At 43.5% G+C, this 27,850-nt stretch overlaps 2 protein-coding genes across 4 annotated transcripts in view; one reads left to right on the top strand and one right to left on the bottom strand.

Moving 5' to 3' along the window:
* The window catches only part of dhx37 (DEAH (Asp-Glu-Ala-His) box polypeptide 37), a 19,408-nt gene extending 7,276 nt beyond the window's left edge, over nt 1-12,132 (bottom strand). Inside the window, exons 1-19 of one of the 2 annotated variants that reach the window (XM_062542987.1) lie at nt 12,074-12,132; nt 11,719-11,826; nt 11,406-11,575; nt 11,106-11,218; nt 10,563-10,935; nt 7,810-7,958; nt 7,145-7,237; nt 6,934-7,030; nt 6,341-6,454; nt 5,889-5,990; nt 5,561-5,675; nt 4,636-4,734; nt 4,395-4,456; nt 3,976-4,129; nt 3,678-3,763; nt 3,222-3,454; nt 2,698-2,809; nt 1,301-1,407; nt 431-619 (exon numbers count right to left, since the gene is read on the bottom strand). In XM_062542987.1, the coding sequence (XP_062398971.1) occupies nt 431-619; nt 1,301-1,407; nt 2,698-2,809; nt 3,222-3,454; nt 3,678-3,763; nt 3,976-4,129; nt 4,395-4,456; nt 4,636-4,734; nt 5,561-5,675; nt 5,889-5,990; nt 6,341-6,454; nt 6,934-7,030; nt 7,145-7,237; nt 7,810-7,958; nt 10,563-10,935; nt 11,106-11,218; nt 11,406-11,575; nt 11,719-11,824 (2,474 nt within the window). In that variant the 5' untranslated portion in view covers nt 11,825-11,826; nt 12,074-12,132. The remainder of the gene's footprint in view (nt 1-430; nt 620-1,300; nt 1,408-2,697; nt 2,810-3,221; nt 3,455-3,677; nt 3,764-3,975; nt 4,130-4,394; nt 4,457-4,635; nt 4,735-5,560; nt 5,676-5,888; nt 5,991-6,340; nt 6,455-6,933; nt 7,031-7,144; nt 7,238-7,809; nt 7,959-10,562; nt 10,936-11,105; nt 11,219-11,405; nt 11,576-11,718; nt 11,827-12,073) is intronic. The other variant, XM_062542988.1, reaches the window with a different exon arrangement.
* A 2,337-nt stretch (nt 12,133-14,469) lies between these two features.
* LOC134088850 (uncharacterized) lies at nt 14,470-27,047 on the top strand. 2 transcript variants are annotated; one of them, XM_062543007.1, is made up of 8 exons: nt 14,470-14,555; nt 17,302-17,348; nt 20,531-20,797; nt 21,199-21,294; nt 22,498-22,614; nt 23,007-23,115; nt 24,463-24,526; nt 24,657-27,047. In XM_062543007.1, the coding sequence occupies exons 1-8, from the start codon at nt 14,539-14,541 to the stop codon at nt 24,735-24,737; spliced, it is 798 nt and encodes a 265-aa protein (XP_062398991.1). In that variant the 5' UTR covers nt 14,470-14,538; the 3' UTR covers nt 24,738-27,047. The 2 variants fall into 2 exon arrangements, with proteins under 2 accessions (XP_062398991.1, XP_062398990.1); XM_062543006.1 differs by having other exon boundaries at nt 21,199-21,309.
* Nucleotides 27,048-27,850: the final 803 nt, after the last annotated feature.

Below are 27,850 nucleotides of genomic sequence, written 5' to 3'. Positions count from 1 at the left end.
TGACTACTGGACATGGACGTGTATTCCAGAAAACACAATTTAAAAGGGCAATAACCAAGAAGATAGTAGTAGTAGTAGTAGTAGTAGTTTAGTGTCAGCAACTAAAGCTGAAGCATGGCAAAACTGGTATAATCAAACAAAACGATTTACAGAATTATACAACAGACTACCCATCATTGAAATGCCTGTATTGCTCGGTGATAAAACCATCATTGAAGCCACAGGGTAGTGAGGCTGAGGAAGGAAGATGGACGAGAGGAGATGGACAAGATGACGAGTGAAAAGAGACAACAGGACAGTATGGGAGTGAGAGAGGGAAGAGGAAAGGAGAGAACGAGAGAACACACAGAGCTGCCCTGCGGAGACGGCCCTGTGGTCACATGACCCCGAGGATGCCGTGACCCCCGACCCCTGACCCCCGACCCCTCACCTGTCGAGGTCCTGGAAGATCTCGCGCACGGTCATGGCGGCCACCAGGGCGATGAGGTAGGCCATGCAGTCCTGCTGCCGGCCCAGCGCCAGCATCTTGGCGTAGCGCGGCGACACCGGGAACGCCGCCATCGCCCGGCCCAGGGGGCTGATGGGACAGCTCATCCGCGCCCGCTGGAGCTCACGCATCCTGGTGGGAGAGAGCGCACACACACACACACACACACACACACACACACACACACACACACACACACACACACACACACACACACACACAAGTTATTTTAAGTTGACGGAGAAAAGCATGGAGGAGTAAATAGGGGTGAGATTTGTCTGTGTCCGTAAAGGCTGCAACTAATGATTAATCTATCCGTTATTTTCTCAATTAATTTAATAGTTGATTGATCGATAACATTTCAGAAAACGGTCCATACACAATAGATGGGGAGGGAGTTGGGGTGAGATAAGGAAATGATCCGGATCTGGACCCATACCCCCATGGCCAAGTGGACCCAAATATAGTACAGGGTGCTACTACTTTTGATGTTAATTGACTAAACTGATGTACGGTCCACTTCATGTCTGTGTGGGAACTTACTACTAATTTGGTATATTCAGGACATATATGTATCGAGCATCCTGTACCTAAACGATTCGATATAAATGTGTTCTTTTGCACCCTTAGTATGGATTTTGTGTATGTGTGTGTGTGTGTATCTCATGTGTGCATGTTTGAATCTGTGTATGTGTGCACGTGTGTCAGTGTATTTTGTGTATGTGTGTGAGCGCGGCGAGCGTATTGGTGTATTTTGTGTATGCACGTGTGTCGGTGTATTGTGTGTGTGTGTGTGTGTGTGTGTGTCCTCACCGTCCCTGGCGTGAAGGCGGCTCCAGGGCTCCCAGGGAGATGAGCAGCTCCTCCGCAGCCAGCAGAGCCTCAGTGGACGGGGGAGTAGGGAACGGGAAATTCACCACCTAGAAAACACACACACACACACAAAAATATCAGCATTGGTCTTTCATTAGCCCCTTTCACATTCACCGAATTTAACGCTAAATCAGCCGAATTTAACGTTAAGGCTGTTCCTTTCACATTGACGACACGGGGTGGGGAGTCAACCCGCCTCGGCAATCCAACCCGTCTCGGGGGGTAGTATCAGAGCCGAGCCGTGTTGAATATGAAAGGAACAGAGGTCAACCCCGCTATTAGGGGTGTGTGACTGATGACGTATTTGGCCAGGCAGGAGGTTAAAATACAGGAAACACACAAGAGACTAGGATAACTTTAGCTGCTGTGTCCATAGATATATATGTGTGTCCAACAATCACGTTTTTTATGCTGAGAGTGCCCTGAACCTCCTTTTCTCAGCACTTCGGTCAAGTGTTTATTGTTGCTAGGTTACCAAAACCGTCTGCTTTCAGCAGCACGTCTTTTTAGAAAGTTTGCCTAATGATAGCTAACTAGCCAACGAGCTAACTGTCAGAGCAGAAGTTGTTCAGGACTCAGCACACTGAAATATGACTTCGACAGACAAAAGGACCTCATTTGGCATTCAAATAACATAACAAGTGGCCCGCCATCATTTGGAAGCTAAACCACGTAGAACTAGCATGACAGTTGTGTTTATCAGTTTATCTCCGAGGTCCAAGGCATGCTTAACGTCATTGTTCACTCCCAAATTGCGTGTGACGTGCTGCTAGGCAACGCCTCCCATAACTCGCCTCTGAAACCGGCTTCAGACAACCCCGGGACCAGAACACGTCTACCTTTCACATTGCGAAATCCCCTGAACCCGCTATTTCTTAAACGCTAATGTATCGTTTCTGAATGTGAAAGGGGCTTTTGAGTTCCCTCTGCTAGAATTCAGCAAGAAAACAGCAAGAATTCAGACGAAAAAACTGCTGCACAAACTGAACAAGGTGTGAGGCTAGGTCTAGCATGACGGCTTACAGACTGACGTCAAAACACGCACACGCAACAGGCACACTGCTACCTTAAGTAGGCTATACCACTCTAAAGTTATACATGCACCCTCACAATTCTCCCTCTCCCACACACACACACACACAAACACATTACATTCATCCATATATCTGCCCCATGCAGGACAAACACCAAACATACAAAAGAAAGTCCAGCATTGTTTGTTTAACTACCTCTTGACATGTAGGTGTGGGTAGTAGTGTACAGTTGAAACAATGGCTTTTCACACAGATGTATTTGCCAGCTTACTGTGTGTGTGTGTGTGTGTGTGTGTATTTTACCTTTTGAATGTTGAGGTCCTTCATCTGAAGCACCAGGTCGTCCACTGGTCTTCGAGTGATCTCCGCCTCAGCAAACAAACTGAAGTCACTGAACACTGCTGACGAGAAGAGTCTATAGTAGCGCACACACACACACACACACACACACACACACACACACACACACACACACACACACACACACACACACACACACACACACACACATACACACACACACACACTTAAGTGTTACCTCACAGATCTCTTCCATCCCACCCATAAAACTTTTTTTGTTCCATTGCTCCATTGACAAGCTTCTATGGCCATATATGCCGACGACAAGCTTCTATGGCCAACGGCCCATAATCACTTCCCGATGTTCCTGAATTCTGAACAGAATTGAGTATGGTTATGCCAGGCTACAGTTGGCAGCTGTGGTCATATTCACAGTCCTGGGGAAAGGAATGCTATTAGTATATTATGCAATCAACGTCCTTCCAAATGTTCCAGATGCGCACATACACAAACACGCACACACACACCTGTAGCAGTGGCCGGGCTCCGTCCTGCCAGCTCGTCCTGCCCTCTGATTGGCTGAGGCCTGGGAGATCCAGTGGACCTTGAAGGAGGACACGCCGGTGACGCGATCGTAGAAGCGCTGCTTGACCCGACCACAGTCCACCACGTAGCGCACCCCAGGGATGGTCACCGATGTCTCCGCCACGTTAGTGGCCACCACACACAGCCTCGTGCCCGCAGGGGGGGGACGGAACACCTGCGTTCACACACACACACACACACACACGCAAGCACACACGTTAGACATTGGGGACACCCACTAAGAGATGGGGATGTATAATGTTTGTGCACGTCCCTGTATAGAACACACACTATGTGCATACACACAAAGTATACACAAATGAACAGTGAAATAGTGAAAAGTACTATAGAACCACACACAGGCACACACACACACACACACACACACACACATTTACCTTAGCTTGCTGTTCAGGGGCCAGGAGTGAATAGAGAGGGAGCACATACAGGGGGATGGATGGATCAGCCTTCTCCTCTGGATCAACTGAAATGCAACGCGCGCACACACACGCACACATACAGTATTTTAGGACACACTTCGTAAAATGATAAACTACTATCAGATGCCTATTCACATGCTTTTAGACCCCCCCACATACACACATACAAAACAAACACATCACACTTCACAAGAGTAAATAGCACAGCAATTAAACAAGACAGAATCAATAAATATTATATAGCAATAAGTCTCACCGCCATCCTCATCTGGATGCTCTCCCAGGTCCAGATCAGAGCCTTCCTCCTCCTCATCATCATCATCCTCCTCGTCGATGCCAGCCTGCCGATCCTCATCTCCCTCATCTACTGGCAACGCTGAGTAGTTATCCAGGTCTATCCTCGGGAGAGGCTGATTGAGGGTAAAATCAGGGAAGAAGGCGGAGTAAGACGGGAAAGGGTAACACATCAGAGACACGGAACGAGAGAGGGGAGGGGGGCATTGGGCAGAGCGAGGAAGAAGGGAATAGATAGATAGAGAAAAGAAAAAGAGGGGCGGGAGAGAGAGGGTAAGAGAAATTGCTGTGTGTGTAGGGCAAATATGCAAAATCAGCAGCGGAACAGATACAACAGATTGGTTTGTGTTTTTCTGAGATGGTGTCTGAATGGATTCTCACCACGGTCTTCTTCTGTTTCTTCTTAGACTTCTTCAGCTCTGCGTCCAGGTTCTCTTCGCCCTCTACACTCAGACACACAGACACACACACACACAAAGATACATATAAACACACACACAGAGCTGATATATAGTACATGTGATACTGTTAAGGTACATACAATGATAATGTGTGTCTTTATAAAGAGTAGAGAGTAAATATGCTTTGAAGAGCGAGCTTGTGTGTGTGTGTGTGTGTTCACCTTGTTGGTCCCTCTTGGGTCTGTAGGGAAAGGCTTTCCTCAGCCGCCTGCACACTGAGTGCACTTCTGCCTGACCAGTCAGAAACATAAGAATCCCACCTGAAACACACACACACACACGGTATACATTGATACACACATAAATAAATACATACACATGAAATGCAACACACACACACACACACACACACACACACACACAGAGCTACTTCAGCACTACAGCTACTTCCTGGCACCTGCCTTCGAGAGCCCAGGGCCCAACCTCGAGCAGACAGCCATCAATCAATCCATGCCTGCAACTACACGCCACCTCCAGCCGCACTCTGCCAGTAGTGGGGAATTCAAGGCATTTAGTGTGTGTCTCTGTGTATGTGTGTGTGTGTGTGTGTGTGTGTGTGTGTGTGTGTGTGTGTCTGTTTGTGTGTGCGAGGGTGTGTGTGTGTGTGTGTGTGTGTGTGTGTGTGTGTATGTGAGTGGGTGTGAGTGTGTGTGTGTGTGTGTGTGTGAGTGTGTGTGTGTGAGTGTGTGAGTGTGTGTGTGTGAGTGAGTGTGTGAGCGCGCGTGTGTGTGTGTGACCTGGAGGCTAATGCGGCTCATCTTTATTACTCTAAATGAATCTCCCAGTGAGCGCCTGCCTGCCTGCCTGCCTGCAAGCACATGTGAACCGGTCGAGCGCGGTGACGAGCGTGTTCAGATGTGCAAAAGCGGAGCGCGTCATTCATGTGAGCGTGTGCGATTATACTCGAGTATGCAAGAGTGGGAAAAAAAGTATTTCATTGCTAGAGAGTGAATGTGTGTGTATCGGTACTTGCCGTGTAAATGTGTGTGGGTTGGAGGGGGAAGAGAGAGAGTGTGTGTGTGTGTGTGTGTGTGTTTGCACAAATGCCTAAGGGTAAATGTGTGTGTGAGGGTGCGTCTGTGTCACCTGGCGGGAGCATGCGGTGGATCTTGCACGTCTTGCGGAAGGCCTCTCCAGTGTAGTCCTCCATGGGAGTCCTCTTGTTAAAGTGCACCGTGACCGGGAACTGACGAGCCTCCACCTACACACACACACACACACACACACACACACACACACACACACACACACACACACACACACACACACAATCAGTTATATGATCACCACTTACCAGAAACACAGTGTCAATATAGGTGTCAATATAATATACAAAAAGACAGAAGGAGGGAGAAAGTGTGCGCGCGAGAGGGTGTGTGTGTGTGTGTGAATGTGTGAGAGTGAGGGATGATACCTTGATAACAGGTGGAGGGGTAGAGAAGAGTTTCTGGTTCTGAGTGAAGTCCTCCACACGCAGAGTAGCCGACATGATCACCAGCTTCATGGGAAGACCTTTCTGTAACACACACACACAGACACACACACACTAAATGGAATGGCAACTTATGGACCGAAGATGGGTATGGAAGTCTGTAAGTCTGTGAATGCTGATACATGTAACCACAGTACTATGAGAATGTGTGTGTGTGTGTGTGGGATACTACACAAATCATTTCTCTGAGTGTGTGTGTGTGTGTGTGTGTGATACTACACACCTCATTTCTGTGTGTGTGTGAGTGTGTGTGTGTGTGTGTGTGTTTGGGATACTACACAACTCGTTTCTGTGTGTGTGTGTGTGTGTGTGTGTGTGTGTGTGTGTGTGTGTGTGTGTGTGTGTGTGTGTGTGTATGTGTGTGTGCACGTTACCTTGTTGCGCAGTGGTACGATGCGGGACAGGAGTCCGATGAGGATGTCCGTGTAAACGCTCCGCTCGTGGGCTTCGTCTATGATGATCACACTGTACTTCTGCAGCAGGAAGTCCTGAACAAAACCAAGAGCCCGTTTCATCTTTCCATAATATGTTTGTGTGTGTTTGCATAACATTAAAAAGGTATTCAAAAATGGTTTTCTGTAGTCTGGCTATCACCAGTGGGCATCGTTCAAATGACTGCGTACGCTTGGATAGTCCTTCAACCAATCAGACCAACGATCCGGTGCATCTTTTGGATAAGCTAGTTTCTGATTGGAGCCAAAGGTTCTGACAGAGGAGACAGATATGCAGGTTTCCAGCCTGAGCTGCCACGCAAAATCCAAATTTGCTAGAAGTTGAGGCAGGGTTCACCCAGCCTAGGTTTTCTGTCCATTTGCTGTGGACTGGGTTTTGCACAAATTTCCACAAATGAGTCATTTTGCTTAAACTAGTCATGCATGAACCTGTGTGGTTTAAGACAACAGATCAACTGAACAACCAGCTGTGTGTTTCTTTAGACTACGTGTTTCTCTCTCAAACATAGTTTTACCTTTTGTACTTCTTTCAGCAGAACTCCATCGGTCATGAATTTGATCTTTGTGTCCTTGGTCACATTCCCCTCATATCTGATCTGGTAGGACACCACCCTGTTGACACACACACACACACACACACACACACACACACACACACACGTTACAACATTGTGGCGTCTCGGTCACTGTGGATGCTATTGATAGTGGGCTGCAATGAGGTCATACCCTGTCGACACGTTCATTTCCTTGGCAACCCGATGGGACATGCTGACCGCTGCCACTCTCCTGGGCTCCGTCACTCCAATGATCCCACTGCCACTGTGAGAGTGTGAGAGTGTGTGAGTGAGTGAGTGAGTGTGTGTGTGTGTGTGTGTGTGTGTGTAAGTGAGTGTATGAGTGTATAAGTGTTAGTGATAACGTGAGTGAAAGAGAGAGAGAGTAAAAGTGAGAAGGAAGACAGAGGACAGGATTAGACTGACACAATCAATGGCGGAGCACAGGCAGAATGCTGCCCTCTGTGGGTGATGTGATGTCAGTACTAAAGGGACAATTTTTTTGCTTGCAAATCCACCACTCACCACATGGTGTCACCAGCTTGCAGACAAACTGATATTCTGCTGTGCATGCAAATGAATACGGAGTGTGTGTGCCTGGAGTAGTAGACTTCCTAAAACTACTTAAGAGACCTGTGCGTTTGTGTACCTTATGTGGATACCAGTGTGAACAGTGCTGCATATGTTTGTATAACTCTGTGCCTGCCTGGCATAGCCAGCTTCGTAGAGGAACTGTGTGTGTGTGTGTTTGTGTGTGTGTGTGTACATGGCATAGCTGGCATCATAAAGGGTCTATGGGACCTAGGTGTGTGTGTGTGTGTGTGTGTGTGTGTGTACCTGGCATAGCCGGCTTCGTAGAGGAACTGTGGGACCTGTGTGGTTTTGCCGCTGCCCGTCTCTCCACACAGGACCACACAGGGATTTTCCCTCACAGCCTCCATGATCACCTGCTCCTCAGCCAGCACCGGCAGCTTCAGACGAGCAGCCTACAACCACACAAACAGCCATTCACATAAATACAGACACATACATATACTCATATTCCGATCAACACACAGAAGTCACATTGTGCAAGGATGAAAAACACACAGACACACTCTATATGCTGTTTACTCTGTTGATTACAGAACACAAACACTGACATGAGTGTGCATACAAGCACTGAAATTCGCAACTGACAAGTATTTCATAAAAATGGAATTCATTGAGTGACACTGACAAAATTTCAACTGAATGAAAATCTACACAACAGCAGTGGTGTGCAGGGTTGTACTGGAATCTAATGTAATCAAATGCTGAAAACGTCACTTTACATTTCAGTGCAGTAAAACTGACAAATAACTAAATTCAGACTCAACAAATAGTGCAGATATTAGGCCTAATGCTGCTAGGCTATTCGTTAAACACTGTGCAATAGAATGGATTCATGTGTCACAGTCAAGACTTTGAACCGGTTCACGTAACAAAAACAAAAAAACAGAAACTTTCAATGTTTTGCTAGGAACAGAAACAAAACCAGAAACTTTACATTTTCTTATGTTCCGGAACAGAATCGTTTATCTGAAATGATGGCAACCGGTTAATAGCGTTATTTTTTTTCAATCTTTCAATATGTCTGTGCAATATGACTTGGTGAGGTTCACTTCCGGTTGTTCATTCTTTGGGAGAAATGTAATAGAGAAGCTTGCCGCCAGCAAGTAGCCTAATCAAGGTAGTATTCCCATAACCTTTTGGATAGACAGAAGAATTACAGTGATGCTTCTGTAATGCTTTGTGGTTTTGTATTGTTTGATGGCATAAGAGAAACTTGCTCTGATTGGGCCCTGACTTGGTTTGGTCAATTGAAGTTCTCATTGACAGCTATGTAGCTTGCCCTATTAGCCATTTGCACCAATTGAGCTATAGGTCATTCCGTGTCAAATCAGATAAGGTTGTTGCTGCACCGTCTCAGATTTTGTTCAAACTTTGTGTATATCATCAATGGGTCCTAAAACCAAAGCCTGTGAAATATTTCTGTGCAAATCATCTGTCTTCATATCTTTCTTGGACCTTTAAATTCTTTCATTTTTACAGCTTGAAAAACACATGCCATGTCTGGGCATTAATATCTTGACAAATATGTTCCCTAGCCTCCCCAAATTTTCTAGGGTGGAAGATCAACTCATAATAAACATGTGTAAACAATTTAAAGTCTGTACTAAATGTCTCTTGACTCTCGAAAGGGCCCTAGATTTTGGAAAAACGTGCATTAAGTGTGATATTTAGGGTATTAAAAAAACCTGTTTATCTTCTTCACTTGGTATCAGTCACTAGCCTGACGAGCCAGACCCACATCAAGATGTAGGGTCTGGACACTCACCGTAGACAGGGCTCAATCGGAGGGGTGGGATAAACAGTTGTCTTTCAAATTCCCTCCCCGCAATAGGATAACGCTAAACGAATCATCTTCTTATTTTCAAGTAGCAGCAGGATGCGTAACCTTCCCTCTCCACGCAATAGGATAACGCTTAACGAATCATCTTCTTGTTTTCAAATAACAGGATGCGTTACCGTCGCAACTTCTGGTCGCATGTCAGTCACCATTATGTTAAGCCCTGTGATTGGCCCGCTGGTGCTGGGGGTTCTCAGCTCCCTGCCTCAATGGATCGTGCCTAGACTGCCCCGCCAGCCAAATTACATTTGCTGCCGCTAGGGGCGTCTAGATTTCTAGGCTAATCAGTCACTATTTCCTCTTCAAATATGGCAGTTAATTCATGTTTTCCCACAATTTGAAGTCTCCACAACAAATAACCATGACAATAATAACAATAAAACAAGGCATGTTTGTATTTTGTGTCATTTTCATGTAACTGAAATGCTATGTGGGGTAGGTAGTAGGATCATGAAAATCTATGTGGAAATAGAAAAGTATATGGACATGTAGTGTGTAAAGTTCTAATATTTTACCAAGCCCCGTTCACAGAATAAATGCATGAAGTTACAGGTGTTTTGGTAGCACCAGAATAGACATTTACAATAGAAAAAGTGAAGTTTGGCACCCCACTCTGGCGAAACAGTAGCATTTTGCTACTTTTACAAGGCATTAACTCTGGTAGCTATTTGAATGGAATGGAAAGGCTATATTTTACTTCTCGTATTCAAAAAGAAGCAGAAATTCCTAATACCTTGAAATTGAAAAGGATGCCAAATACACCGTACTTGAAATTATGTTTTAACGATTAATCTAAAATAGGCCTTTCATTAGTTGGTGGCTGTGAAGTTCTCAAAGGCCATTAGAATATCTTCATACGTCTTACACTGTTCAGAATGGCAAATTTTAGGGTTGAACCGAAAGCTGGAAATGCCCTAATTAAAATGAGCTCCATTTTATTTACAAATTCTACCTGTGACAACGGGCCTGCTCAAGCAGGCCATCAGTCAGTAGCACCAAATCAAGTTTGGACAAAGAGCTATTTTGAAATACTGTGAAACTTCAAACTAAGAGCCTTCTTGATATCATGAGGACAAACCCTCGAGTTACATCTGGATTGAGCAACAGTCACACTTATACACTGCATAATTAACAGGCAGGACAAGACAAACAAACACACCTGGATCTCTGGCAGTCTGTCCACAGGGATGAACACAGCTGGTTGGCATGGCTCTTTACTACAGGAGGGGGCAGCTTCCTTTTTCATATCTTTTGTTTCCTCCTCTTTCTTCTCATCTGCCATTTGTTCTTCTATCTTCACCTCCATCACTTGGCACTGTTTCATCGTCTCCTCCACAATCTCCTCTCCATCTGATTCGTCCTCCGAGGAGGACTCTGACTCTTCCTTCACCTGCTGTTCTTCATCATCATCATCATCTTCTTCTTCTTCCTCCTCCTCCTCCTCAGGTCTCTTCTTCCTCTTGCGGTTTGCTCCGCTCAAGCTGCTGATGCGTGGAGGGCCGGAGCTTGAGACAGTCCCATCAGTGGAGCTCCTGAAACACACAAAAATACACACACAGACACACACACAGACACACACCAGAACACACAGAACATGTGTGTAAACACGTGTGAATATATGCTATAAAATATTCCAAGATAGACTATAATGGTCTGCAAATATCACAATATCTGTTTATATAAATAATAATGCCCATCTCACTCTTTTGCCTGATAGAGTTTGTCTCCTGTGCCCAGTTTTGATGTAGTATACAGTAGCTTCAACTCAGACTCTGGTAGCTGCACCTCCGCTAGCTTTGTCAATATGTCTGCCCTCTATAAAAAAAAAGAAATGGAGAGAGAGGGAGATAATAGATAACAGGTAGATGAAGATAACATTTAAAGTGAGAAATACAGTCTTGAAGTTAACAGAGATTAGAAGATACACTGTTCCAGGAAGTTGCTGTTTTAGAGAAAACCAGTTTAACTATTCATGCAAAGAAAACTGACAGAACATTCTTACATGTGCTTTCTTCTCTTTGAGTTCAAGAACCTTCTCAAGGTTCTTCCTCTGTTTCTTGGTGAGGGGCCGCTTCGTGGCAAGTGGCTTTTCTAGTCCTTTGGTCTTCTTGGCTTTGGCGGCGGGGAGCACAAGGGCATTGCTTTCGTCCACTCCCTTCAAAAGAGTGTCATCTGAGGGAATACCCAAAATAAAATGAGGCGTCACTCTAAATGGCCACAACTCGTTAAAAATCTCAAATGTTGCAGTAGGATGGTGAATGCACACACAACAAGTACAGGTCAGGATATAATAATTACTGAAAAGTTCACGTTACCATTGATTTCCACCACCACGTCACTATTTCTATCCTCTCGGGGTTCTGGTTGAAGAGCCGGCTGTTGTCGTCCCTTCCAGTTGTGTTTTTTCCTCAGTCTGCCCATCTCTAAGCATCAGAAAGAAAATAAATAAGATAGTTGCAAGTCATCCCTTGGTGTAACATTTTTGTTGTATCGATAACGTTTGCATTGACAGAGTCCACAGAGTCCAGTCGTTTGAAACGTATTGACATGTAGGCTTAGTGAGTAGCACCCGTTGGTAAACTATACAAGAGCATAGGCTTACTACTAATAGAAAGTTTAACCTTACTTAAAGACTATCGTTAAGCTGGAAGGACACAACGATTATCATACCACTTGCAACACAGACACCCGTCTGTTTTTTCCAAAAATTCTCACGTGTAGACTGCGTCCGCCCGTTATTTTCCTCCGACAATGCACTTCCGCGTGAGGAAAGGTTCCTAGTAGTGATGGGACATTTGACACGGAGACACCGATTTTTTTTATCCTTGGTGCATCAACATACAATTTAGAGGCAAACTATCATTATGCAGGTTTGGCTATTTCATCGCCGGTTTCGGTTTCGCTTTCGCTTTTCGTTTTCGCTCGTTTTAAGCTTGCAGATTTGTCTGCAGATCCCCTACAGCTTTAGCGTGTATTACAAAACTCCTCAATCGGTCAGTCTGCCTTTTCATGAGCATGATCGCGATGGCCACTTCCTTTTCCATCATGACTGTACCAGTGCACCAAGCAAGGTCAATACAGACATGGATAACAGGGTTTGGTGTGGATTAATTTGACTGGCCTGCACTCCTGACCTCATCCCAAGAGAACACCTTTCAGAGAATTAGAGCGCAGACTGAGAGCCAGTCTCCTCGTCCAACATGTGAAAAGTGCGCTTCTGGAAGAATGGTCTAAAATGCCCATCAACACACTCCTAAACCTTCCTAAAGCCTTCCCAGAAGAGTTTAAGCTGTTTTAGCTGCAAAGGGTGGACCAACATCATATAGGGCTGGGTATCATGACGTGAAAACTTTGCGGGCACAGCCATATTGGCAGCCTCACTCCTAGGCCTATGGATGGATTTACTCCCGCCTGTGTTCTTTAGTCAGGTTCACTATGTCTTTTTGTGGGAATTTTTTGGGGATTTGCTAAACAATACATTTTTGGAAAGGTTATTGTATAAGGAGTCAGAAAATCAATGTTTGCATTTGCTCAGATGTCTTTATGGCGGCCATATTGAAGCTTAAAAGTTATATTGGCGAGACACTACAGTTGAATAGGGTAATTTTTTTAACTAGCCAATATCATTATGAAACTTCCCCAGTTGATTACTTACATTAATATAATAAAATAATGTATTACAAGTTTTCAAGAATTTTATGTTTCAATATGCAAATTAGGCATTATCTAATTATATGCACTAATTTGCATACAACTTTCATTTGTAATATCTCCGTATTCAAGGCCAAAGCTACAGCATCATCTGTAGACCTGTTAGACCTAAGCAAACTGAAGTGGGTCTAATGCAGTAGACAGACAGGATGTGATGTGGTCTTTGACTAACCTCTCAAAGCACTTCATCACAACAGAGGTCAGAGCGACAGCAGGGCGGTAGTCATTTAGCTCACTGATGATTTCTTAGGGACTGGGATGATGGTGGCCCTCTTAAAGCATGTGGGGACTACAGACTGTAGTGAGAGGTTGAAGATGTCTGTGAATACCTCAGTTGTAGCACAGGCCTAAGAACACACCCTGGGATGTTCTGGTCCTGGAGCTTTATGTGCATTCACTCTTCTGAAAGATTTACACACATCTGTCACAGATACCTGAAAAGGGCAGCAGTCTTGCTCTAACAGTAGGCCTACCTCTGACCTGGTGGGTGTCTCAAACCTGGCATAGAAAGAGTTCAGCTCCTCTGCAAGACAAACAGAGGTCCCATCTGCTCTGGCTCTTTCCTTAGTGATGGTCCATAGCCCACTCCACATATCCCTGGTGTTGGATCCTGCATAATATGACTCCACTTTTTCTCTGTACTCTCTTGGCCAATTTAATGGATTTGCTTAATTCATAGCGGGCTATATTGTACTCACTAAGCAGGTCACTGACGTGAATGTCTCTGGCCACACTGTTAGAAACAGACTTCATATGAAGGTGGCCTGAGGGTCCGATGGCCTCTAGAGGGATCTTTGGTCACTGCCCAGCAGCACTGTGGCAATTACATTCCGCATACATACATCCGCCACTGGCGCTTTTCACAGAGCAGGTTCACCCTGAGCACATATGACAGACATGAAAGGGTCTGGAGATGTCGTGGAGATAGAGAACATGATGCTGCCTAAATTCAGTGTCTGTTGTCTGTTAACTTTCTGGAAATGTAGGCCTAGTAAAGACAACTATTGCATTCAAGTACCATTCAAGTTAAGACTTTTTGGTAGGCCTATGTTACAATAGCCTACTTTCAAAACACTTGAAACGTAACAATAAATTAAATAGGCCTAGAAATGTACATGCGTTATTGATTTTATTAACATCAGGGTAGCCTACACAATTTTGAGTGACCTTTGCCGGGAGGATATTTTAGTAACTGGACCTCTTTGAATTTTAATTGAATACCCCGGCCTGTAGTAGCTATCTGATGTGTTTTCAAAGGGTTCCTTTGAGCTTACGTCGCTACGTATTTGGTTGCGTGAGTCACATGGCAGCAAACACGACGGTCGACTGTTTCCTGAACATTCTAGTGACGACGTCGAACTCGGAACATCAACAACCATGTCGACGAACATTTTTTTACTGTTGGACAGTTTTTCCAACACCAGATGCAGGAGAAAACCAGGTAACTTTATCACTATCTATATTAAAGTATCCGTTAACTGTAAAATGTGCGTAATATTGTTCTCTTCGCTCGGCTCATATAACAAAATGGCACGTAGTTTTTCCCTTGGCGTTGACCGCGCTAGCATGGCTAGTAGTAGTAGCAGAGAGGGTTGGGTTAAAGCAGAGAGGGTTAAAGCGGAAATATCGTCAGCTTAGAACGGTCTTTTCCGCTTTAACCAGAGCACGTCTGGTTGTAGTACTTCCTCTATTCCGGGTTTGAAGGTTCACTGGCGTCAGAGGCTTCACACGCATATCGGCTCACTCTTGTTTTGCACTGCAATAATGTTTGTGTGGTATGTAGAATGTTTTATTTATTATAACGTTTGTCATTGTGCGTAATTCCGATCGCCCCGTAGCGAAGTAAACCGGTGAAGCACCCGATTTGGTTCCCCCCCAGTTCGTGTTTCCCCTATAGGTCTTTCTGCAGAAGCTCTAGTCGCCTACCGTAGCTGAAAACCGGAAAACGCAATTCAGTACTAAGAATACGTACGGTAACCTAGCCACAACGCAAGAACTTTAGTATAGTGGCGTAAAGGAAACACGAACTGGGGGGGAACCAAATCGGGTACTTCACCGGCGCGTAAAGATTGAGCTTAGTATGGTGAAAACCAGACTAGTAGGCCTAGGCTACCTGTGTGACAGGCGGTGTCCATCGATCGCGTTTTTTTGCGCTAACAACCTCTTCTTTCTCAGTACTTCGGTCAAGTTGATATGTTTTTGGAACGTTGACTTATGCTAAGTGCCACTCGCCCACGTCCTGTGTACTGTTCCGTGCCACTTCATCTACTGTCCCGTGTACTGTGCCATGCCACTCCTCTACTGCCCTGAGTACTGTCCTGTGCCACTCACCTACTGTGCTGTGATACTTGCCAATTGATACAATCCTAACCCTGAACCTAATCCTAAACCTAACCCATGGCACAGTGGTCAATAACTGCCACAAGACAGTATGACTGACAGTGCACATGACAGGAGGCCGGTGGCGCGGGACAGTGCACAAGACAGTGACTGAGTGGCACGAGCCACTAGCAAGACAGTATGAGAGGTGCAGGGCAGTACACAGGACAGTAGGCCAGTGGCTCGAGAAAGTGCACAGGACAAAAGGCAGGTGGCACGGACAGTTGATGAGAAGCGCAGGACAGGTCAGAGGACAGTTGGTGAGGGGCACGAGCCACCAGCAACAGTACATTACAGTTATTTCTCCCACTGCTACTGCTGACATGGCAGCAATTGGCTAGTACTTTGTCAGTTAGCAGAGTATGGTAGTCCTACTCCCTAGTGTCATCTACAAAACTTTATGATGGAGTTGGAGGCAGACAAAGGTGTATAGTGAATAGAAGAGAGGGCTCGGCACACAGTCCTGAGGTGAGTCGGTGCTAGGTGTGGTGGTTGAGGAGAGATGTGGGCCACACCTCTCCTCCAGCACACCAAGCACACCAAGCATACGTGGAGCACCAACTCACCTCTCTACACTATATTCTCTATTCACTATACACCATTGACTGCCTACCAACATTCCCCACCAAGACTTATAATGGGCGGGGACGAGTCTGTGGACGGTTTGCCAAAAAGTATTTTATCCAGCTGCAGTTGGGTCATAGCCTAGAAATCTAGATGTGCCCTAGCGGCAAAAAATATTTTTGCCTAGCAGGATGGTCTAGGTTTGCACCGTTAAGGCCAAGCCTGCGTTCGACACCAGGCCAGCCTGTCCAATCAGAACGCTCTATCTGTGTACAGAGTCCTTGAGCCCGCCTTAGCATGGTGACGGCAGAGCTGCGAGGCACCTTCGGCTTCCGATATTGACGCCAAGGGGCTTGACCATGCGTCCTCGTTCGACGAGTTGGGTGTGAGACCGTGTTGCAATAACCATAGAGAACAACAAAAGATGGATGAGGCTAACGAAGCGAGCTCGTTTGAATCGGCTTTGGAAGAGTTAGACTTGGCCTTTTCTTTGAAGGTTGAGCAGAAAGAAGCACTCAAGTCATTTGTTTTAAAGAAGGATGTATTTGCCATTTTGCCGACCAGCTACGATTGGTCACAAGTGCTGACCTATTACGTGCAGAGTAGTTTGAAAGACACCGGTTCATCCCACCCACAGGCTTCAGCTCTGTGAATGGTCCGACTCCAGACTATACATTTCTGTATAGTTTGGCTTGCCAGGCTAGGTGGGTGAGGGAAGTCCGAGAGTCAGCAGTTTGTTGATCATGATGTCGCCGGAGATGATTGTGTTAAAGGCCGAGCTGTAATCCACATGTCCTGACGTAGCTGTTTCTCTGTTCAAGATGGCTCAAATAAGAAGGATCGAATAAATAGCCTAATTATTCAAGGAAAAGCTGTAAAGGGTTGATCAAGGCTCGATTTTGCCATGGAAATCTCTGCTCCTCCTGTTTTAAAGTATGCTCTGTAAAACGTTATTACATCTGGACTATTATTGCAACTGTGTAGACAGTTATATAACAGCAACATACCATTTTTGATCAAATAAATAATTATTGATACAAGTTATACTAAACCAGAAACTGACATTCTAATAAGGTTTACATTATGTTCTCTTGGCCACTGCCCACTATTTAATGACAATGTAGTTAGCGTCAAGAGGCGATAAGAAAAGAAATGGACCATGGTATAAGCAAATGTGAGCTTTACAAAGGCAGTGTACAGAATAATTTTAGCATTAACTTTGCATGTGTCTGCTGCTCTTTAAGGTCCTTCTTGATATTTGCTGGAGGAATCGTTGCCGTATACACTCAAGGTAAGTTAGACCATACTTTATGCTGCACCAATTCAGCAGTGAAAATGGTTGTGTGACATTTATTTCAACTAGTTTTAAATTGCATTGATGCATAAATGAAGCCTCCGTTGGTCAATTACAGTCACAGGAGACATCCACTCCAGGAGACATCCACTGCCAAATGATCTCATCACATATGACTCTGGCAAAAACCAAGATATCGGTTGAAAAACGTTTTTCACAGTAACATTGATACTACTGAATGTCTCCACTTACGTTATAAACCATTACTGGCAGGAAAGTTCACAGCAGCGCCAGTCTTTTAACTGGAGTTTAAACAGTGCAAAACCTCTGGGGGAAACAATATTGTCAAGACATTAGGTATTTATGCAAAGGCTACTGTTCCCCGGAATGCAAAAATAAATCTTATAAAGACTGAGCTTGGTCTGGTGATAGCCAGGCAAGCCCTCCATATGATTTTGGGTCCTCATTCCCAAAGAGATTAGAGACCTCTGTCATAGAGGATGTCTCATTTGTGTAATCCTACCAGAGTGTAGTTTGCCAAGTGTCTTGCTCAATGTGTTTGCATTTGAAGTGTGAAAATGTTTGAGATTTGATGCCCTCCCTATGGCAACAGTTCAAACTTCAACTTCAACGCTTTCCCCAAAAGCCTCCACAAACTGGTAAGGCATGCTGCTCTGCAGTGAACAAATGGCTTGAGAAGTGTGAACATTGTAGTGATTTGACATTCATACTGACAAGAGTCAAATATTGCCGTAAACAAGCAGTTAGGCTGCAATCACTGTTTTTAGATTGTTTTGTGACTGATATATTTAATCCGTTACACTTGGCCCCCATTTTAAGTTTTTGCTCAACATTGCACACCGTCTACTTACAATGGGCAAGTGCTTAGGTTTTTGGTGGCAATAGATTGACTGTGTGATGAACTGTCAGAGAGGGTAGAATGATATATATTTTTAGGCGGTTATGTACTGGATATCAGGGTTTCCCATACATTGACTATACAGTGGCCACGAAATCTAAACCAGCCGCCACACACTAATGTACATCTCTGTAAATGACCACATTCTGCCCTCTTGGTCACTTATTTGGTTTTGGAGTTCATGCATCGCGGTCGTGCTCCCGTGATAACTGTTTTGTTACATCTTGGCCTAAAATACTTCCATGCTTTGGAAGCTTTATAGACGGCTCACCTGCCTTTTTTCATATTGCAGCAGTGAGGGCGGGCACAGACTGGTGTGGAGATGAATTCTAGATAAACCGCTTTATCTAGAAGCATGATCTTTCTGTCAAGTGAAAGGTTACACTCGGTGTCATGTTGCTTGTACCTGGTGTCCGTTGTAGTGGCTGTGCCATGAGTTCAGAGAGGTGTGTAGCATTCCTATGGCAGTTCATGATAAGGTGCCAAAATGCATTTGTAGTGTAATTAATGCATTTGTAGCCTAGGGTGTGCTTTAACAGTCCTATATGAATCTTATGGGTCAGAGAAGCTAGAAGCATCAGCTGGAAACTCACTGCTGACCTCAGTTGAGTGAGTTTTTTTTCTCTACAGCATAAAATGGCATTCTTGGGTCAGAAGGAGGGATTTTAGGAATCATGAGTCTCAGACAGTTTACTAAGAAGAGAAGAGAACCTTCAGCATGTGTAGACATGGGCTAATGGCAGGACTATTGATTGGGGGAAATGTTTCCAAAACTAGCATCATCATGGGCACTTTCAAATGATTGATCCAGCCTAACCAAAGTTAACACAGTCACATTGATCAGGGATTCCTTACGTTGCTGCCTACTTAACCTAAATTTTACAAACTGACAACTGACTGGCATTCACAGCCAGGAAACAATGCATATAGTCCTACCTTTGCTGCATTTTCCAACTGCAATTTGTGATTGTTGCAGTCATCGCTACTACGATTTACCACAGACACTTTCGATTTCGTAACTCGTGTCAATCCCTCTTGTCGCTGGTTGGCCCATCCCCTCTGCTGTCTGATGGAAACATTAGTTTATTATTGTGCACTAGACTAGTATCTCCCTGAAAGGAGGCGCACGTGGTTAGGCGTAATAAACCGCTCACAAAAAGTAAGGAAACTTGACTTTGGCCCATTATATCTCCACTTTAATAATACCAATCACTAAAGTGTTTTATGTCATTTTCATTGTTTATTAGTCACCTTTACAATGAGGTACAGCTTGTAAGCATTGGGCTCCCATGGAATGAGCAATACAAGCAAACGTGTAAGTAGTGCCAACGAAAAATGTGCCAAAATGGCCTGTTATGCTGTTGGAATTCACCTTTGTTACTTCAAGCATTGACGATTGCACTCTTCCACAGAAATGAGGGAAACAAAACATCTTAGGCATACATTCGTTCATTTTATACTCAGTGTCAGGGTCCTTAGTAGCGAGTAGAGGATCCATATGCAGCCACAACAGCTTGGCACCTTCTTCTCATGCTGGTCACAAACCTGGCTACATTCTGCTGTGGGATGGCATTCCATTCCTCGATAAGGATCTGTTAAGTCAGCCAACCTGGTTCTGTTGGTGACTATGGCACGTACAGCACGCCCAAGCTGATCCCACAAGTGTTCAATTGGGTTGAGGTCTGGACTCACGTCACGGCAGGCCATTCTATCCTCTCCACTCCCACATTCTGGAGGTACTCTCTGATGATCCCAGCTCTATGGGGGCGAGCGTTGTCATCCTGGAGGATGGCATTTGGTCCCATATTCTGGAGATATGGAATTGCCACTGGCTCCAGAATCTCATCCCGGTATCTAAACTCACCTGGTAGCACTTGAAGCCCAAAACGAGATGTCTGGCAGCAGAACCCTATTACTGGCCATTTTGGCACATTTTTTGTTGGCACTACTCAGACATTTGGCTGTATTGCTCATTCCATGATTGCCCTATGCTTACAAGCTATACCTCATTGTAAAGGTGACAAATCAACGATAAAAATGATATGAAAAACTTTACTGGTTGGTATTACTAAAGGGGAGATATAATGGGCCAAAGTCAAGTTTCCTTACTTTTTGTGAGCAGTTTAGTTGTAGGGTGGAGTACTTTTGTAAGGCATGTATGTACTATGTTTATGTATGTAGCAATGCTGTATCAATGAATTTGTTCAGCACTAACGTACTCCCTTTCTTTTCTCTTTTTAATCACTCCACCCCAATGTAGATTTCAAAGATATATCGGCTAGACTGGGAGGTGAAGCAACATTGTCCATACCTGGCGCTAATTCTAGTCAGTGCATGACGGCTGGTGAACTTATAGTGGAGTGCAACAATGGGAAGATGGAGGAGGGAGCTGCATTCTTTGGCCGCATCAGTGGTTCGTGTAATAGTATCAAATTATTGGGTGTACGAAGCGAAGATGGTCAGCACCCCATTATTTGTCAGGATTTGGACTCTCAGAATCCATCTGTACATTCCTACAAGATAATCAGTAAGTGTGAAGAAGCGGCGCAATAATGTTTCATTCCTGTCTGTTTGTTGCTGGGCTGGTTTGTTATTAGCCAATGGGCTTACAATGAACCCATTGGGTTGTGGTGCTGAATGGAGTCAGGGGATGCCTAAATGATTGTGTTGAGAAAAGAATGATGATGTATAAATTATAAATTATGAAATGTATGTACCGGTAGAATCAACAAGGAATACTATATGTTGAGACCCTGTTGGTCTGATTTTAAAATTGTATTATGTTGGCCTGAAATGCAATTCCATATTCTCCTTTGGTTGACTGAAAATTAAAATGCTGAATGTGCCGGGGCTTTTGAAACATTTTTAATCATACAAAGGTATGATTAATTTTGTATGTGCTAATATTACGTTTCATTCACTTTCTAGTCTCCACAGCCAATCCCATCACTCTCCAAAATGTGCCTGGACCCACCGTGGCATCGGAAACCCCTTCTGTTAACTTGACAACCAAACCCATCCAAGGTGACAAAGAGACAGGTCTGTAGTTACGTCAACAACAGCGGCTATTCCGATCAAAATTTATAAAGCACTTGATCGGGAAAAGAACATACCCAATGTAAACAGACAGCACAAATGTTTCAATATATTAGTAGAAACTGCCCGTGGCTTTAGCTAATCTCAATGCTTCAGTCACAGATAAGAGCAGTTTTAGTAGACTGACCACTCTTGAAAACTGACCGGTTACAATCTAGTAGGTTGTTCTGAGAAATGAAATCAGAAGCTCCCTTGAACACCACTTTCAAAGGTTGTCGAACCTAACGCAAACTCGCCCAAGGAAAACAGTGCATGCAGGACAAGGCCCTGTACCCACTAAACATGTTTTTTTGCGCTGGCAGCATCTATTCTCTATACAAATCCTATGAAGTTCAGAGTCCACAGTGCTCAACATGGTTGTTTTTTCTGTGTTCTGTTCAACTTTCAGAACCATGTTGGGCCCATCGCTGTCACTTCTCTCTTGCTAGCCAAAGTTGAGGAAGGAGCAGGATGAACATTTTTAACCATGTTGGTAGTGGCAGTGGAAAACTCATTAAAGGGACACTTCACCGATTAGCATTAAGCTTTGTATCTTTAGAAAACCAGTCCTGTTTTTGAATGGTCTTGCATCATTCCCTCTGTTTGCCTTGAGACGGGAGAAATACGGATTTCAATGGAACCCATGAATAGGACTTTTACATCATTTTTACATCATTGAAAGCAGGTAGTCCAACATTGAAATCCGTATTTCTCCCATCTCAAGGCAAACTGAGGGAATGATGCATGACCATTCAAAAACATGACTGGTTTTCTAAAGATGCAAAGCTTAATGCTAATCGGTGAATTGTCCCTTTAAGCCCAGTCCGTGTGACTAAATATGAAACAATTTGTAGGAACAGCAAGCACCAACTCTTGTCTTTCAGGTAAAACAAGTCATCATACTGATCATAAGAGTAGTAGCAGCAATAGTAGTAGTAGTAGCAGCTCAGCAATAGTGCTGGGATTCTTCATCAAGGGGTGGCAAGACAGGAATTTGTATTATGTTGGCCTGTAATGCAATTCCATATTCTCCTTTGGTTGACTGAAAATGAAAATCCTGAATGTGCTGGGGCTTTTGAAGCATTTTTAATCATTCAAAGGTGTAATTGATTTGATTGTGTGTGCTAATATCACATTTCACTCACTTTCTAGTCTCTACAGCCAATCCCATCACTCCCCAAAATGTGCCTGTGACTGGACCTACTGTGTCATCGGAGACCCCTTCTGCTAACTTGACAACCAATCCCACCTCTAATGACAACACGACAGGTCTGTAGTTAGGTCAACAACAGCCCCTGCTATAAATTAAACTTTTGCCTGATGCAATGTCCGAAGGTGTTATAGCTAACTGACTGACAACAGATTCTGATTTTACCAAATTCTGCAGAGCTGAGAGATAAGTTTTAGACAGGAGATGGGAATATATTATAGCTAACTGACTACATAATTTGATAAAATCATAATCTGGTGTCAGAGCTGAGATATAAGTTTTAAACAGGAGATGGGAATAGTTTTGAACATTTATCTAAGTGCCACATTCCCATTCAGTAACACCACAGCAGGATAGCCATAGCAGGACTCTCTGCCATTTGTAGGAACTGCAAGGAACTGCAAGGAACTGCAAGGAACTGCACCAACTTTTTGTCTTTCTTGTGAAACAGGAATCATCATAGGATCAGTAGTAGCAGGAGTAGTAGGAGTAGTAGGAGTAGCAGCGCTGATATTCTTCATGAAGAAGCGGGACAGCGCCAGGAGACAGCGCCAGGATCCGTGAGTGTTCCATTTTTGAACTGAGCGTTGTTTTGTTTTTGGGTTAAGTCAAGTGTGGTACTGGGACCCTGATTAGTCAAGCTGCCAACACAACTCCATAATCCCTTTAAGCTTTAGATGTGTCTGCCTACTGCTGTATCATGCTGATATCAAACCTAAACTTGATACCAAATGTGTTTTAATTACCATATCCAGGGGCCTATTGCACACAGCTAGGATAAGGGATTAAGCCGGGATATCTTGGTTATCCTGGCTCAATTTATCCGTGATCCAGTTGCACAAAAGCAGGATGGGGGCAGCAGGATATGTTATGGTATAAGTTACCATGGTGATTTATTCTGTGGAGCTAGCCTGCTCCAGACCAGGCTAAGAGCCAAGCTAAGTTGGTTCTAGTGGTAATTACATTATCTGATTGGTTCAGCTAGCTGTCATTCAAATCAGACCTCCATGTGATTTTTTTAAAGAGCTGTATTCCATTTATATATTATTTGCTACTTGCATCTACTCACAAAACACAGCAGAATGTCTGCCTAATACCATATGGATGTAATTTAAATTATGGTGGCCTTAAAATTAATAACATAGCCTGCTCGTTGTTTGCTTCTTTTTTGACGGATGTTTGATGAATAGCCTGCTCTAGTAGTTGATTGGAAGAGGAGGGAACATTTTTCGAAAGGTGTTTTCAACTAATTCGGCTTTTAAGACATACTTTGTGTATTTTTGCGGTGGCAAAGCGCTTTCTTATGACGTTGCGTGCCGAGACAAGGAAGCTCTCACACGTGGGTGCATACGTTATTTTGCATTCAGTGGATCTGCCACACCTACTCCCGCTATGTAACAGAAATAATCATGATCCCATCCAAAAAAGTAAAACTTTACCTCGTTGTTAGTCTATATCAAAAGCGGTTGTTCACTTTGTGTGCAAGACGCTATTTTTCGCATCTTTTTTATTCCAACCGTGAGTTATTTGGGGGAGAAACGAGAATGCGCACACATACCGAATAACTTACACCTGGCTTGATGAATCCGTGTCTGCTCATCCTGGATTGGTCTTTGTGCAACCAATTAAGCCGGTATGCTCTTGTTTTGGATTCATTGAGCGCAGCTCAGTAACTTATCCCGGATGTCTTAATTCTGCTTTTGTGCAACGGGCCCCTGGTTTCAAATAAACAAACATACAGTGAATAAGTAGATCCTTTGAGTGATATCTTTTGACTCTCCCAATAACTGAACATAAATATCAAGAAGATTGTGCTCTTGCAGTTGCACTTTGTTTTTAAGTGTGCTCTATAAATAAACTGATATTGACATATTTTACATATATTATTTTTTTGTCTTCCTCATTAGCCAAGAACTTGAGGACCTTAATGGACATACGAGAGTGAATGTAGGCTCGGCTGATGAAACTGAGGTATCGTAAAACACTATCTCTATCTTTGCTCATAACTAACAGCATGTGGTGGATACTAACTTCAACATTGCAACGTTGTATTTGTTTACACATTTTATTTGAGTATGTTTCTTTTATTTATTTTGTCTAGGACCATCTGGCAACATCTGCACTATATAACGGTAATAATGTAACTGGACCAAATCTACACCACACCAACAGCAGTAATTGAACTTGACTGAATCAGTGGGCGAGGATCTAATGTGGACTATCTATGCAAGATTTTTAGCTCAATTTACCTTAACTTAACAGCGACTGAGCTGAATGGTGGCTGTTTCGTTTCCCTCTAGTGTTAATGAGCTGAAAAAAACAGCCTTACAACTTCGGAGAGAGAAAGTCTAACGATGTAACAGATTGCTTTACTGCACTACACACTTACATGCCAGGCACTGGCTAGAACAAGGTAGCGATCATCGTCATGCGAGCGAATAGAAACAGAAAGCGAATAAACCTTTGTCGGAGGAACTGGGAAAGAAGAAACGGCAGACTGACTGATTGAGGGATGTTGTAAAATATTTGCTTTGAAGCTGTAGGGGGAGCTCTGTAGAGAAACCAGCAAGAAAACAAAAGAAATTGCCAAAACTGCATAGGTTATCCTAGTGAATAATACATCAGGTTGCCAATTGCTGCCATTGAAATGTGTGTCAAACTGTATGCCAGCATTTTCAGATATGTCAATCGCCTTATATACACCTATATCGCCTTATTTTTATTACGGTACTTGTGTTTTATTTGATTGATATGGTGCCTGGTTAAACATTCGTCTGTATTCCAAGATTTTTTTTTTTTTTTTAATTATTAGTTTTACACACAAACTCAAAAAGCATATGGAAATGTCATGACTTTACATAGCTTTACATCAAATACTTTGTACATTTAGACAAAGCCATCAACTTTGTACATTGTAACATACAATATTGCTCATGGAGGTTGTGTTTTTTTTTTTTTTTCCTTTCATACTATTACTGTTGTCACACATACATACCGTACACCCTTCACGCGCACACACCCTATTCACAGACACATACTTCCCCTCACACACGCACCCACACTATCCACATATGATTTCACACATACTTCCACATGTTTCGCCACCTGCTTCCACACCTATTCCCACACATGCTTCCACACGTGTTACCACTAATGCTTCTACACATGATTCCATACCTGCTTCCACACATATTTCTGCACATGCTTCCATACATGTTTCCACCCCTGCTTCAGCATATGCTTCCACATGGGCTTTGTTACGACCTCCTGTGCCCCAATCAGGTTCTGTGCAGTCAGTGCACGGGCAGTATAGACCTGGTGGTGTTAATTACTTATTGCACACACCTGATGTAGGTGTGGCTGCATATTTAAGGGGTTTCTACACACTTCCTGTGTGGGGCACTATCTTTCGTTATGGGCACTGGGTGCCATTGAGGCATATTCTCTCACACTACTTCTTTTGTCTTTAGCCCATCTCCCTTACTTTCTTACTTATATCAGATACCAAACTTTGAAATGCACTGCCCATGGAGGTTGGGTCTGCCTTTTTCGTTTCTTTTTTCTTCTCTTCATTATTTATTCTCTTATGTACTGTAAAGCACTTTGTGATTTTATCTGTGAAAAGCATTATCAGTGTTGGGAAGGTTACTTTAGAAATGTAATGTTAGTTACAAGTTACCCTGTTTAAAATGTAACTTGTAACTATTTGAATTACTTTATCTGAGTAACATAACTGATTACTTTTTGATTACTTTTCTGATTTTTTAATTATATATATCCATGGACCACAAATCCATGCAAAGATTTTGGCCTTGGTCTCCAGGCTGCTGAGCAGTTTGGTACAAGCGCACAAGGTAGCATGGGCATTCCCAGGCTATATTGAGCCCCTTTTAATAATTTTTTTTATGAGGATAATATATTGATAACCAGCACAAGGTCAGACTTCAAGCCAAATTTTACTGTAAAATCAATCTGAGTGACATACAGATTGGTCACAGCCTTCCCCCCCCCCCCCCTTTATCATAACACGTTTACAGGCAGGCATGTACACTGATGGCGCTGTAGACGTGATAGAGCCTATCAGAAGGTCCCGTATCAAACTATGGCTGTGGAGGGAAATAATTCTTTTTACATACAATATTCTTTGCAAGGTTTTGCTGACAACATAGAGATGTAATTCAAATTATAATTTTGAAATTTTTTAAAAGTACCTGTAATTGAATTACACATTTTTCTCCAGTAACTGTAATATATTACTATTACATTTATTTTCTAATTAAATTACGTAACGCATTACATGTAATGCGTTACTCCCCAACACTGAGCATTATACAGATAAAGTACTTACAACAAATGGCATTAATGAGGTCACGCGAAGGGAAGGGAAGAGAACTGAATTGAACACTGACCGATCCATTTTTGCCCAAGAAAGTAAGCAATGTGTTTGCTCTCATGAAGTTTTTTTATGTTTGTACAAAATAAACATTTGATGGTATAAGTTGGTGTCACATTGTTGTCATTCTAAATGTATGTAAAACATACAGTTAACAATGTTAAACAGTTTTTGTAGTTTACTTCTTTTTAAGTTTTTGAATAGCATGATAAACTGTTTAGAAATACTATACATGATCCTGTTGATCAATAGTAGACAGTTTTAGGCACTTTTCTAGACACTCAAAGATGCTTTACAGTTTTTAATGGCGTTCACTAACGGAAGTTCGGGAGCAGTATGACGGAATTTACCACGCCTCCTTCCTCAATCAGTCAGGCTTATTTGCAGTATACTTGCTGAAGCTTCAGCAATGGCGTTACTCCACTCGCAACCCACCACCTCCCCTTACACCTCCCGTCTTCCATAGGTGAAGAATAAAGGGGTGCATGGCGGAATCCTACCCGACTCCTGCCTGCGCAGTCGACTCAGGTACGATTCTGCGAAGCACTTCAGGACCCTGGCCAGACTTAGCCAAACATCCTCTTCTATTATGCTTTTATGTCTGTGCAAATTGGGAATGTGAACTAGTGAATTACAATAGATACAACAAGCAGGCAAGGTCACAAAAGACTAAAGAAAAGAAAACGCATAGGTGCATGGACATAGCAGAGGCAAAGCTAGAGAGATGGGCAATGATAAGGAGTGGCATACTGGGGAAATCTTCTAACAGGAAAAAAGCAAGTTTGAAGAGGTGAGTGTTGAGGGCCTGTTTGAAGGATGGTAAAGTGCTTGACTGATGTAGTCGCTCAATGGTGTTTTTTGCCCCCAATAGCACCTTCCAGGCTGCATAGCCTAAACTACCT

This window comes from Sardina pilchardus, chromosome 8 (genome assembly GCF_963854185.1).
Source record: "Sardina pilchardus chromosome 8, fSarPil1.1, whole genome shotgun sequence".
NCBI lineage: Eukaryota > Metazoa > Chordata > Actinopteri > Clupeiformes > Clupeidae > Sardina > Sardina pilchardus.
Note: the sequence above shows the minus strand (reverse complement) of the source record. Positions and strands in the feature narration are given on the sequence as shown.

What these genes read in the sequence shown, in the direction of transcription:
- LOC134088850 (XM_062543006.1), top strand. An exon ending in CTCTAATGACAACACGACAG is followed by an intron (nt 22,615 to 23,006) that starts GTCTGTAGTTAG and finishes CTTGTGAAACAG; the next exon opens with GAATCATCATAGGATCAGTA. An exon ending in AGGAGACAGCGCCAGGATCC is followed by an intron (nt 23,116 to 24,462) that starts GTGAGTGTTCCA and finishes CTTCCTCATTAG; the next exon opens with CCAAGAACTTGAGGACCTTA.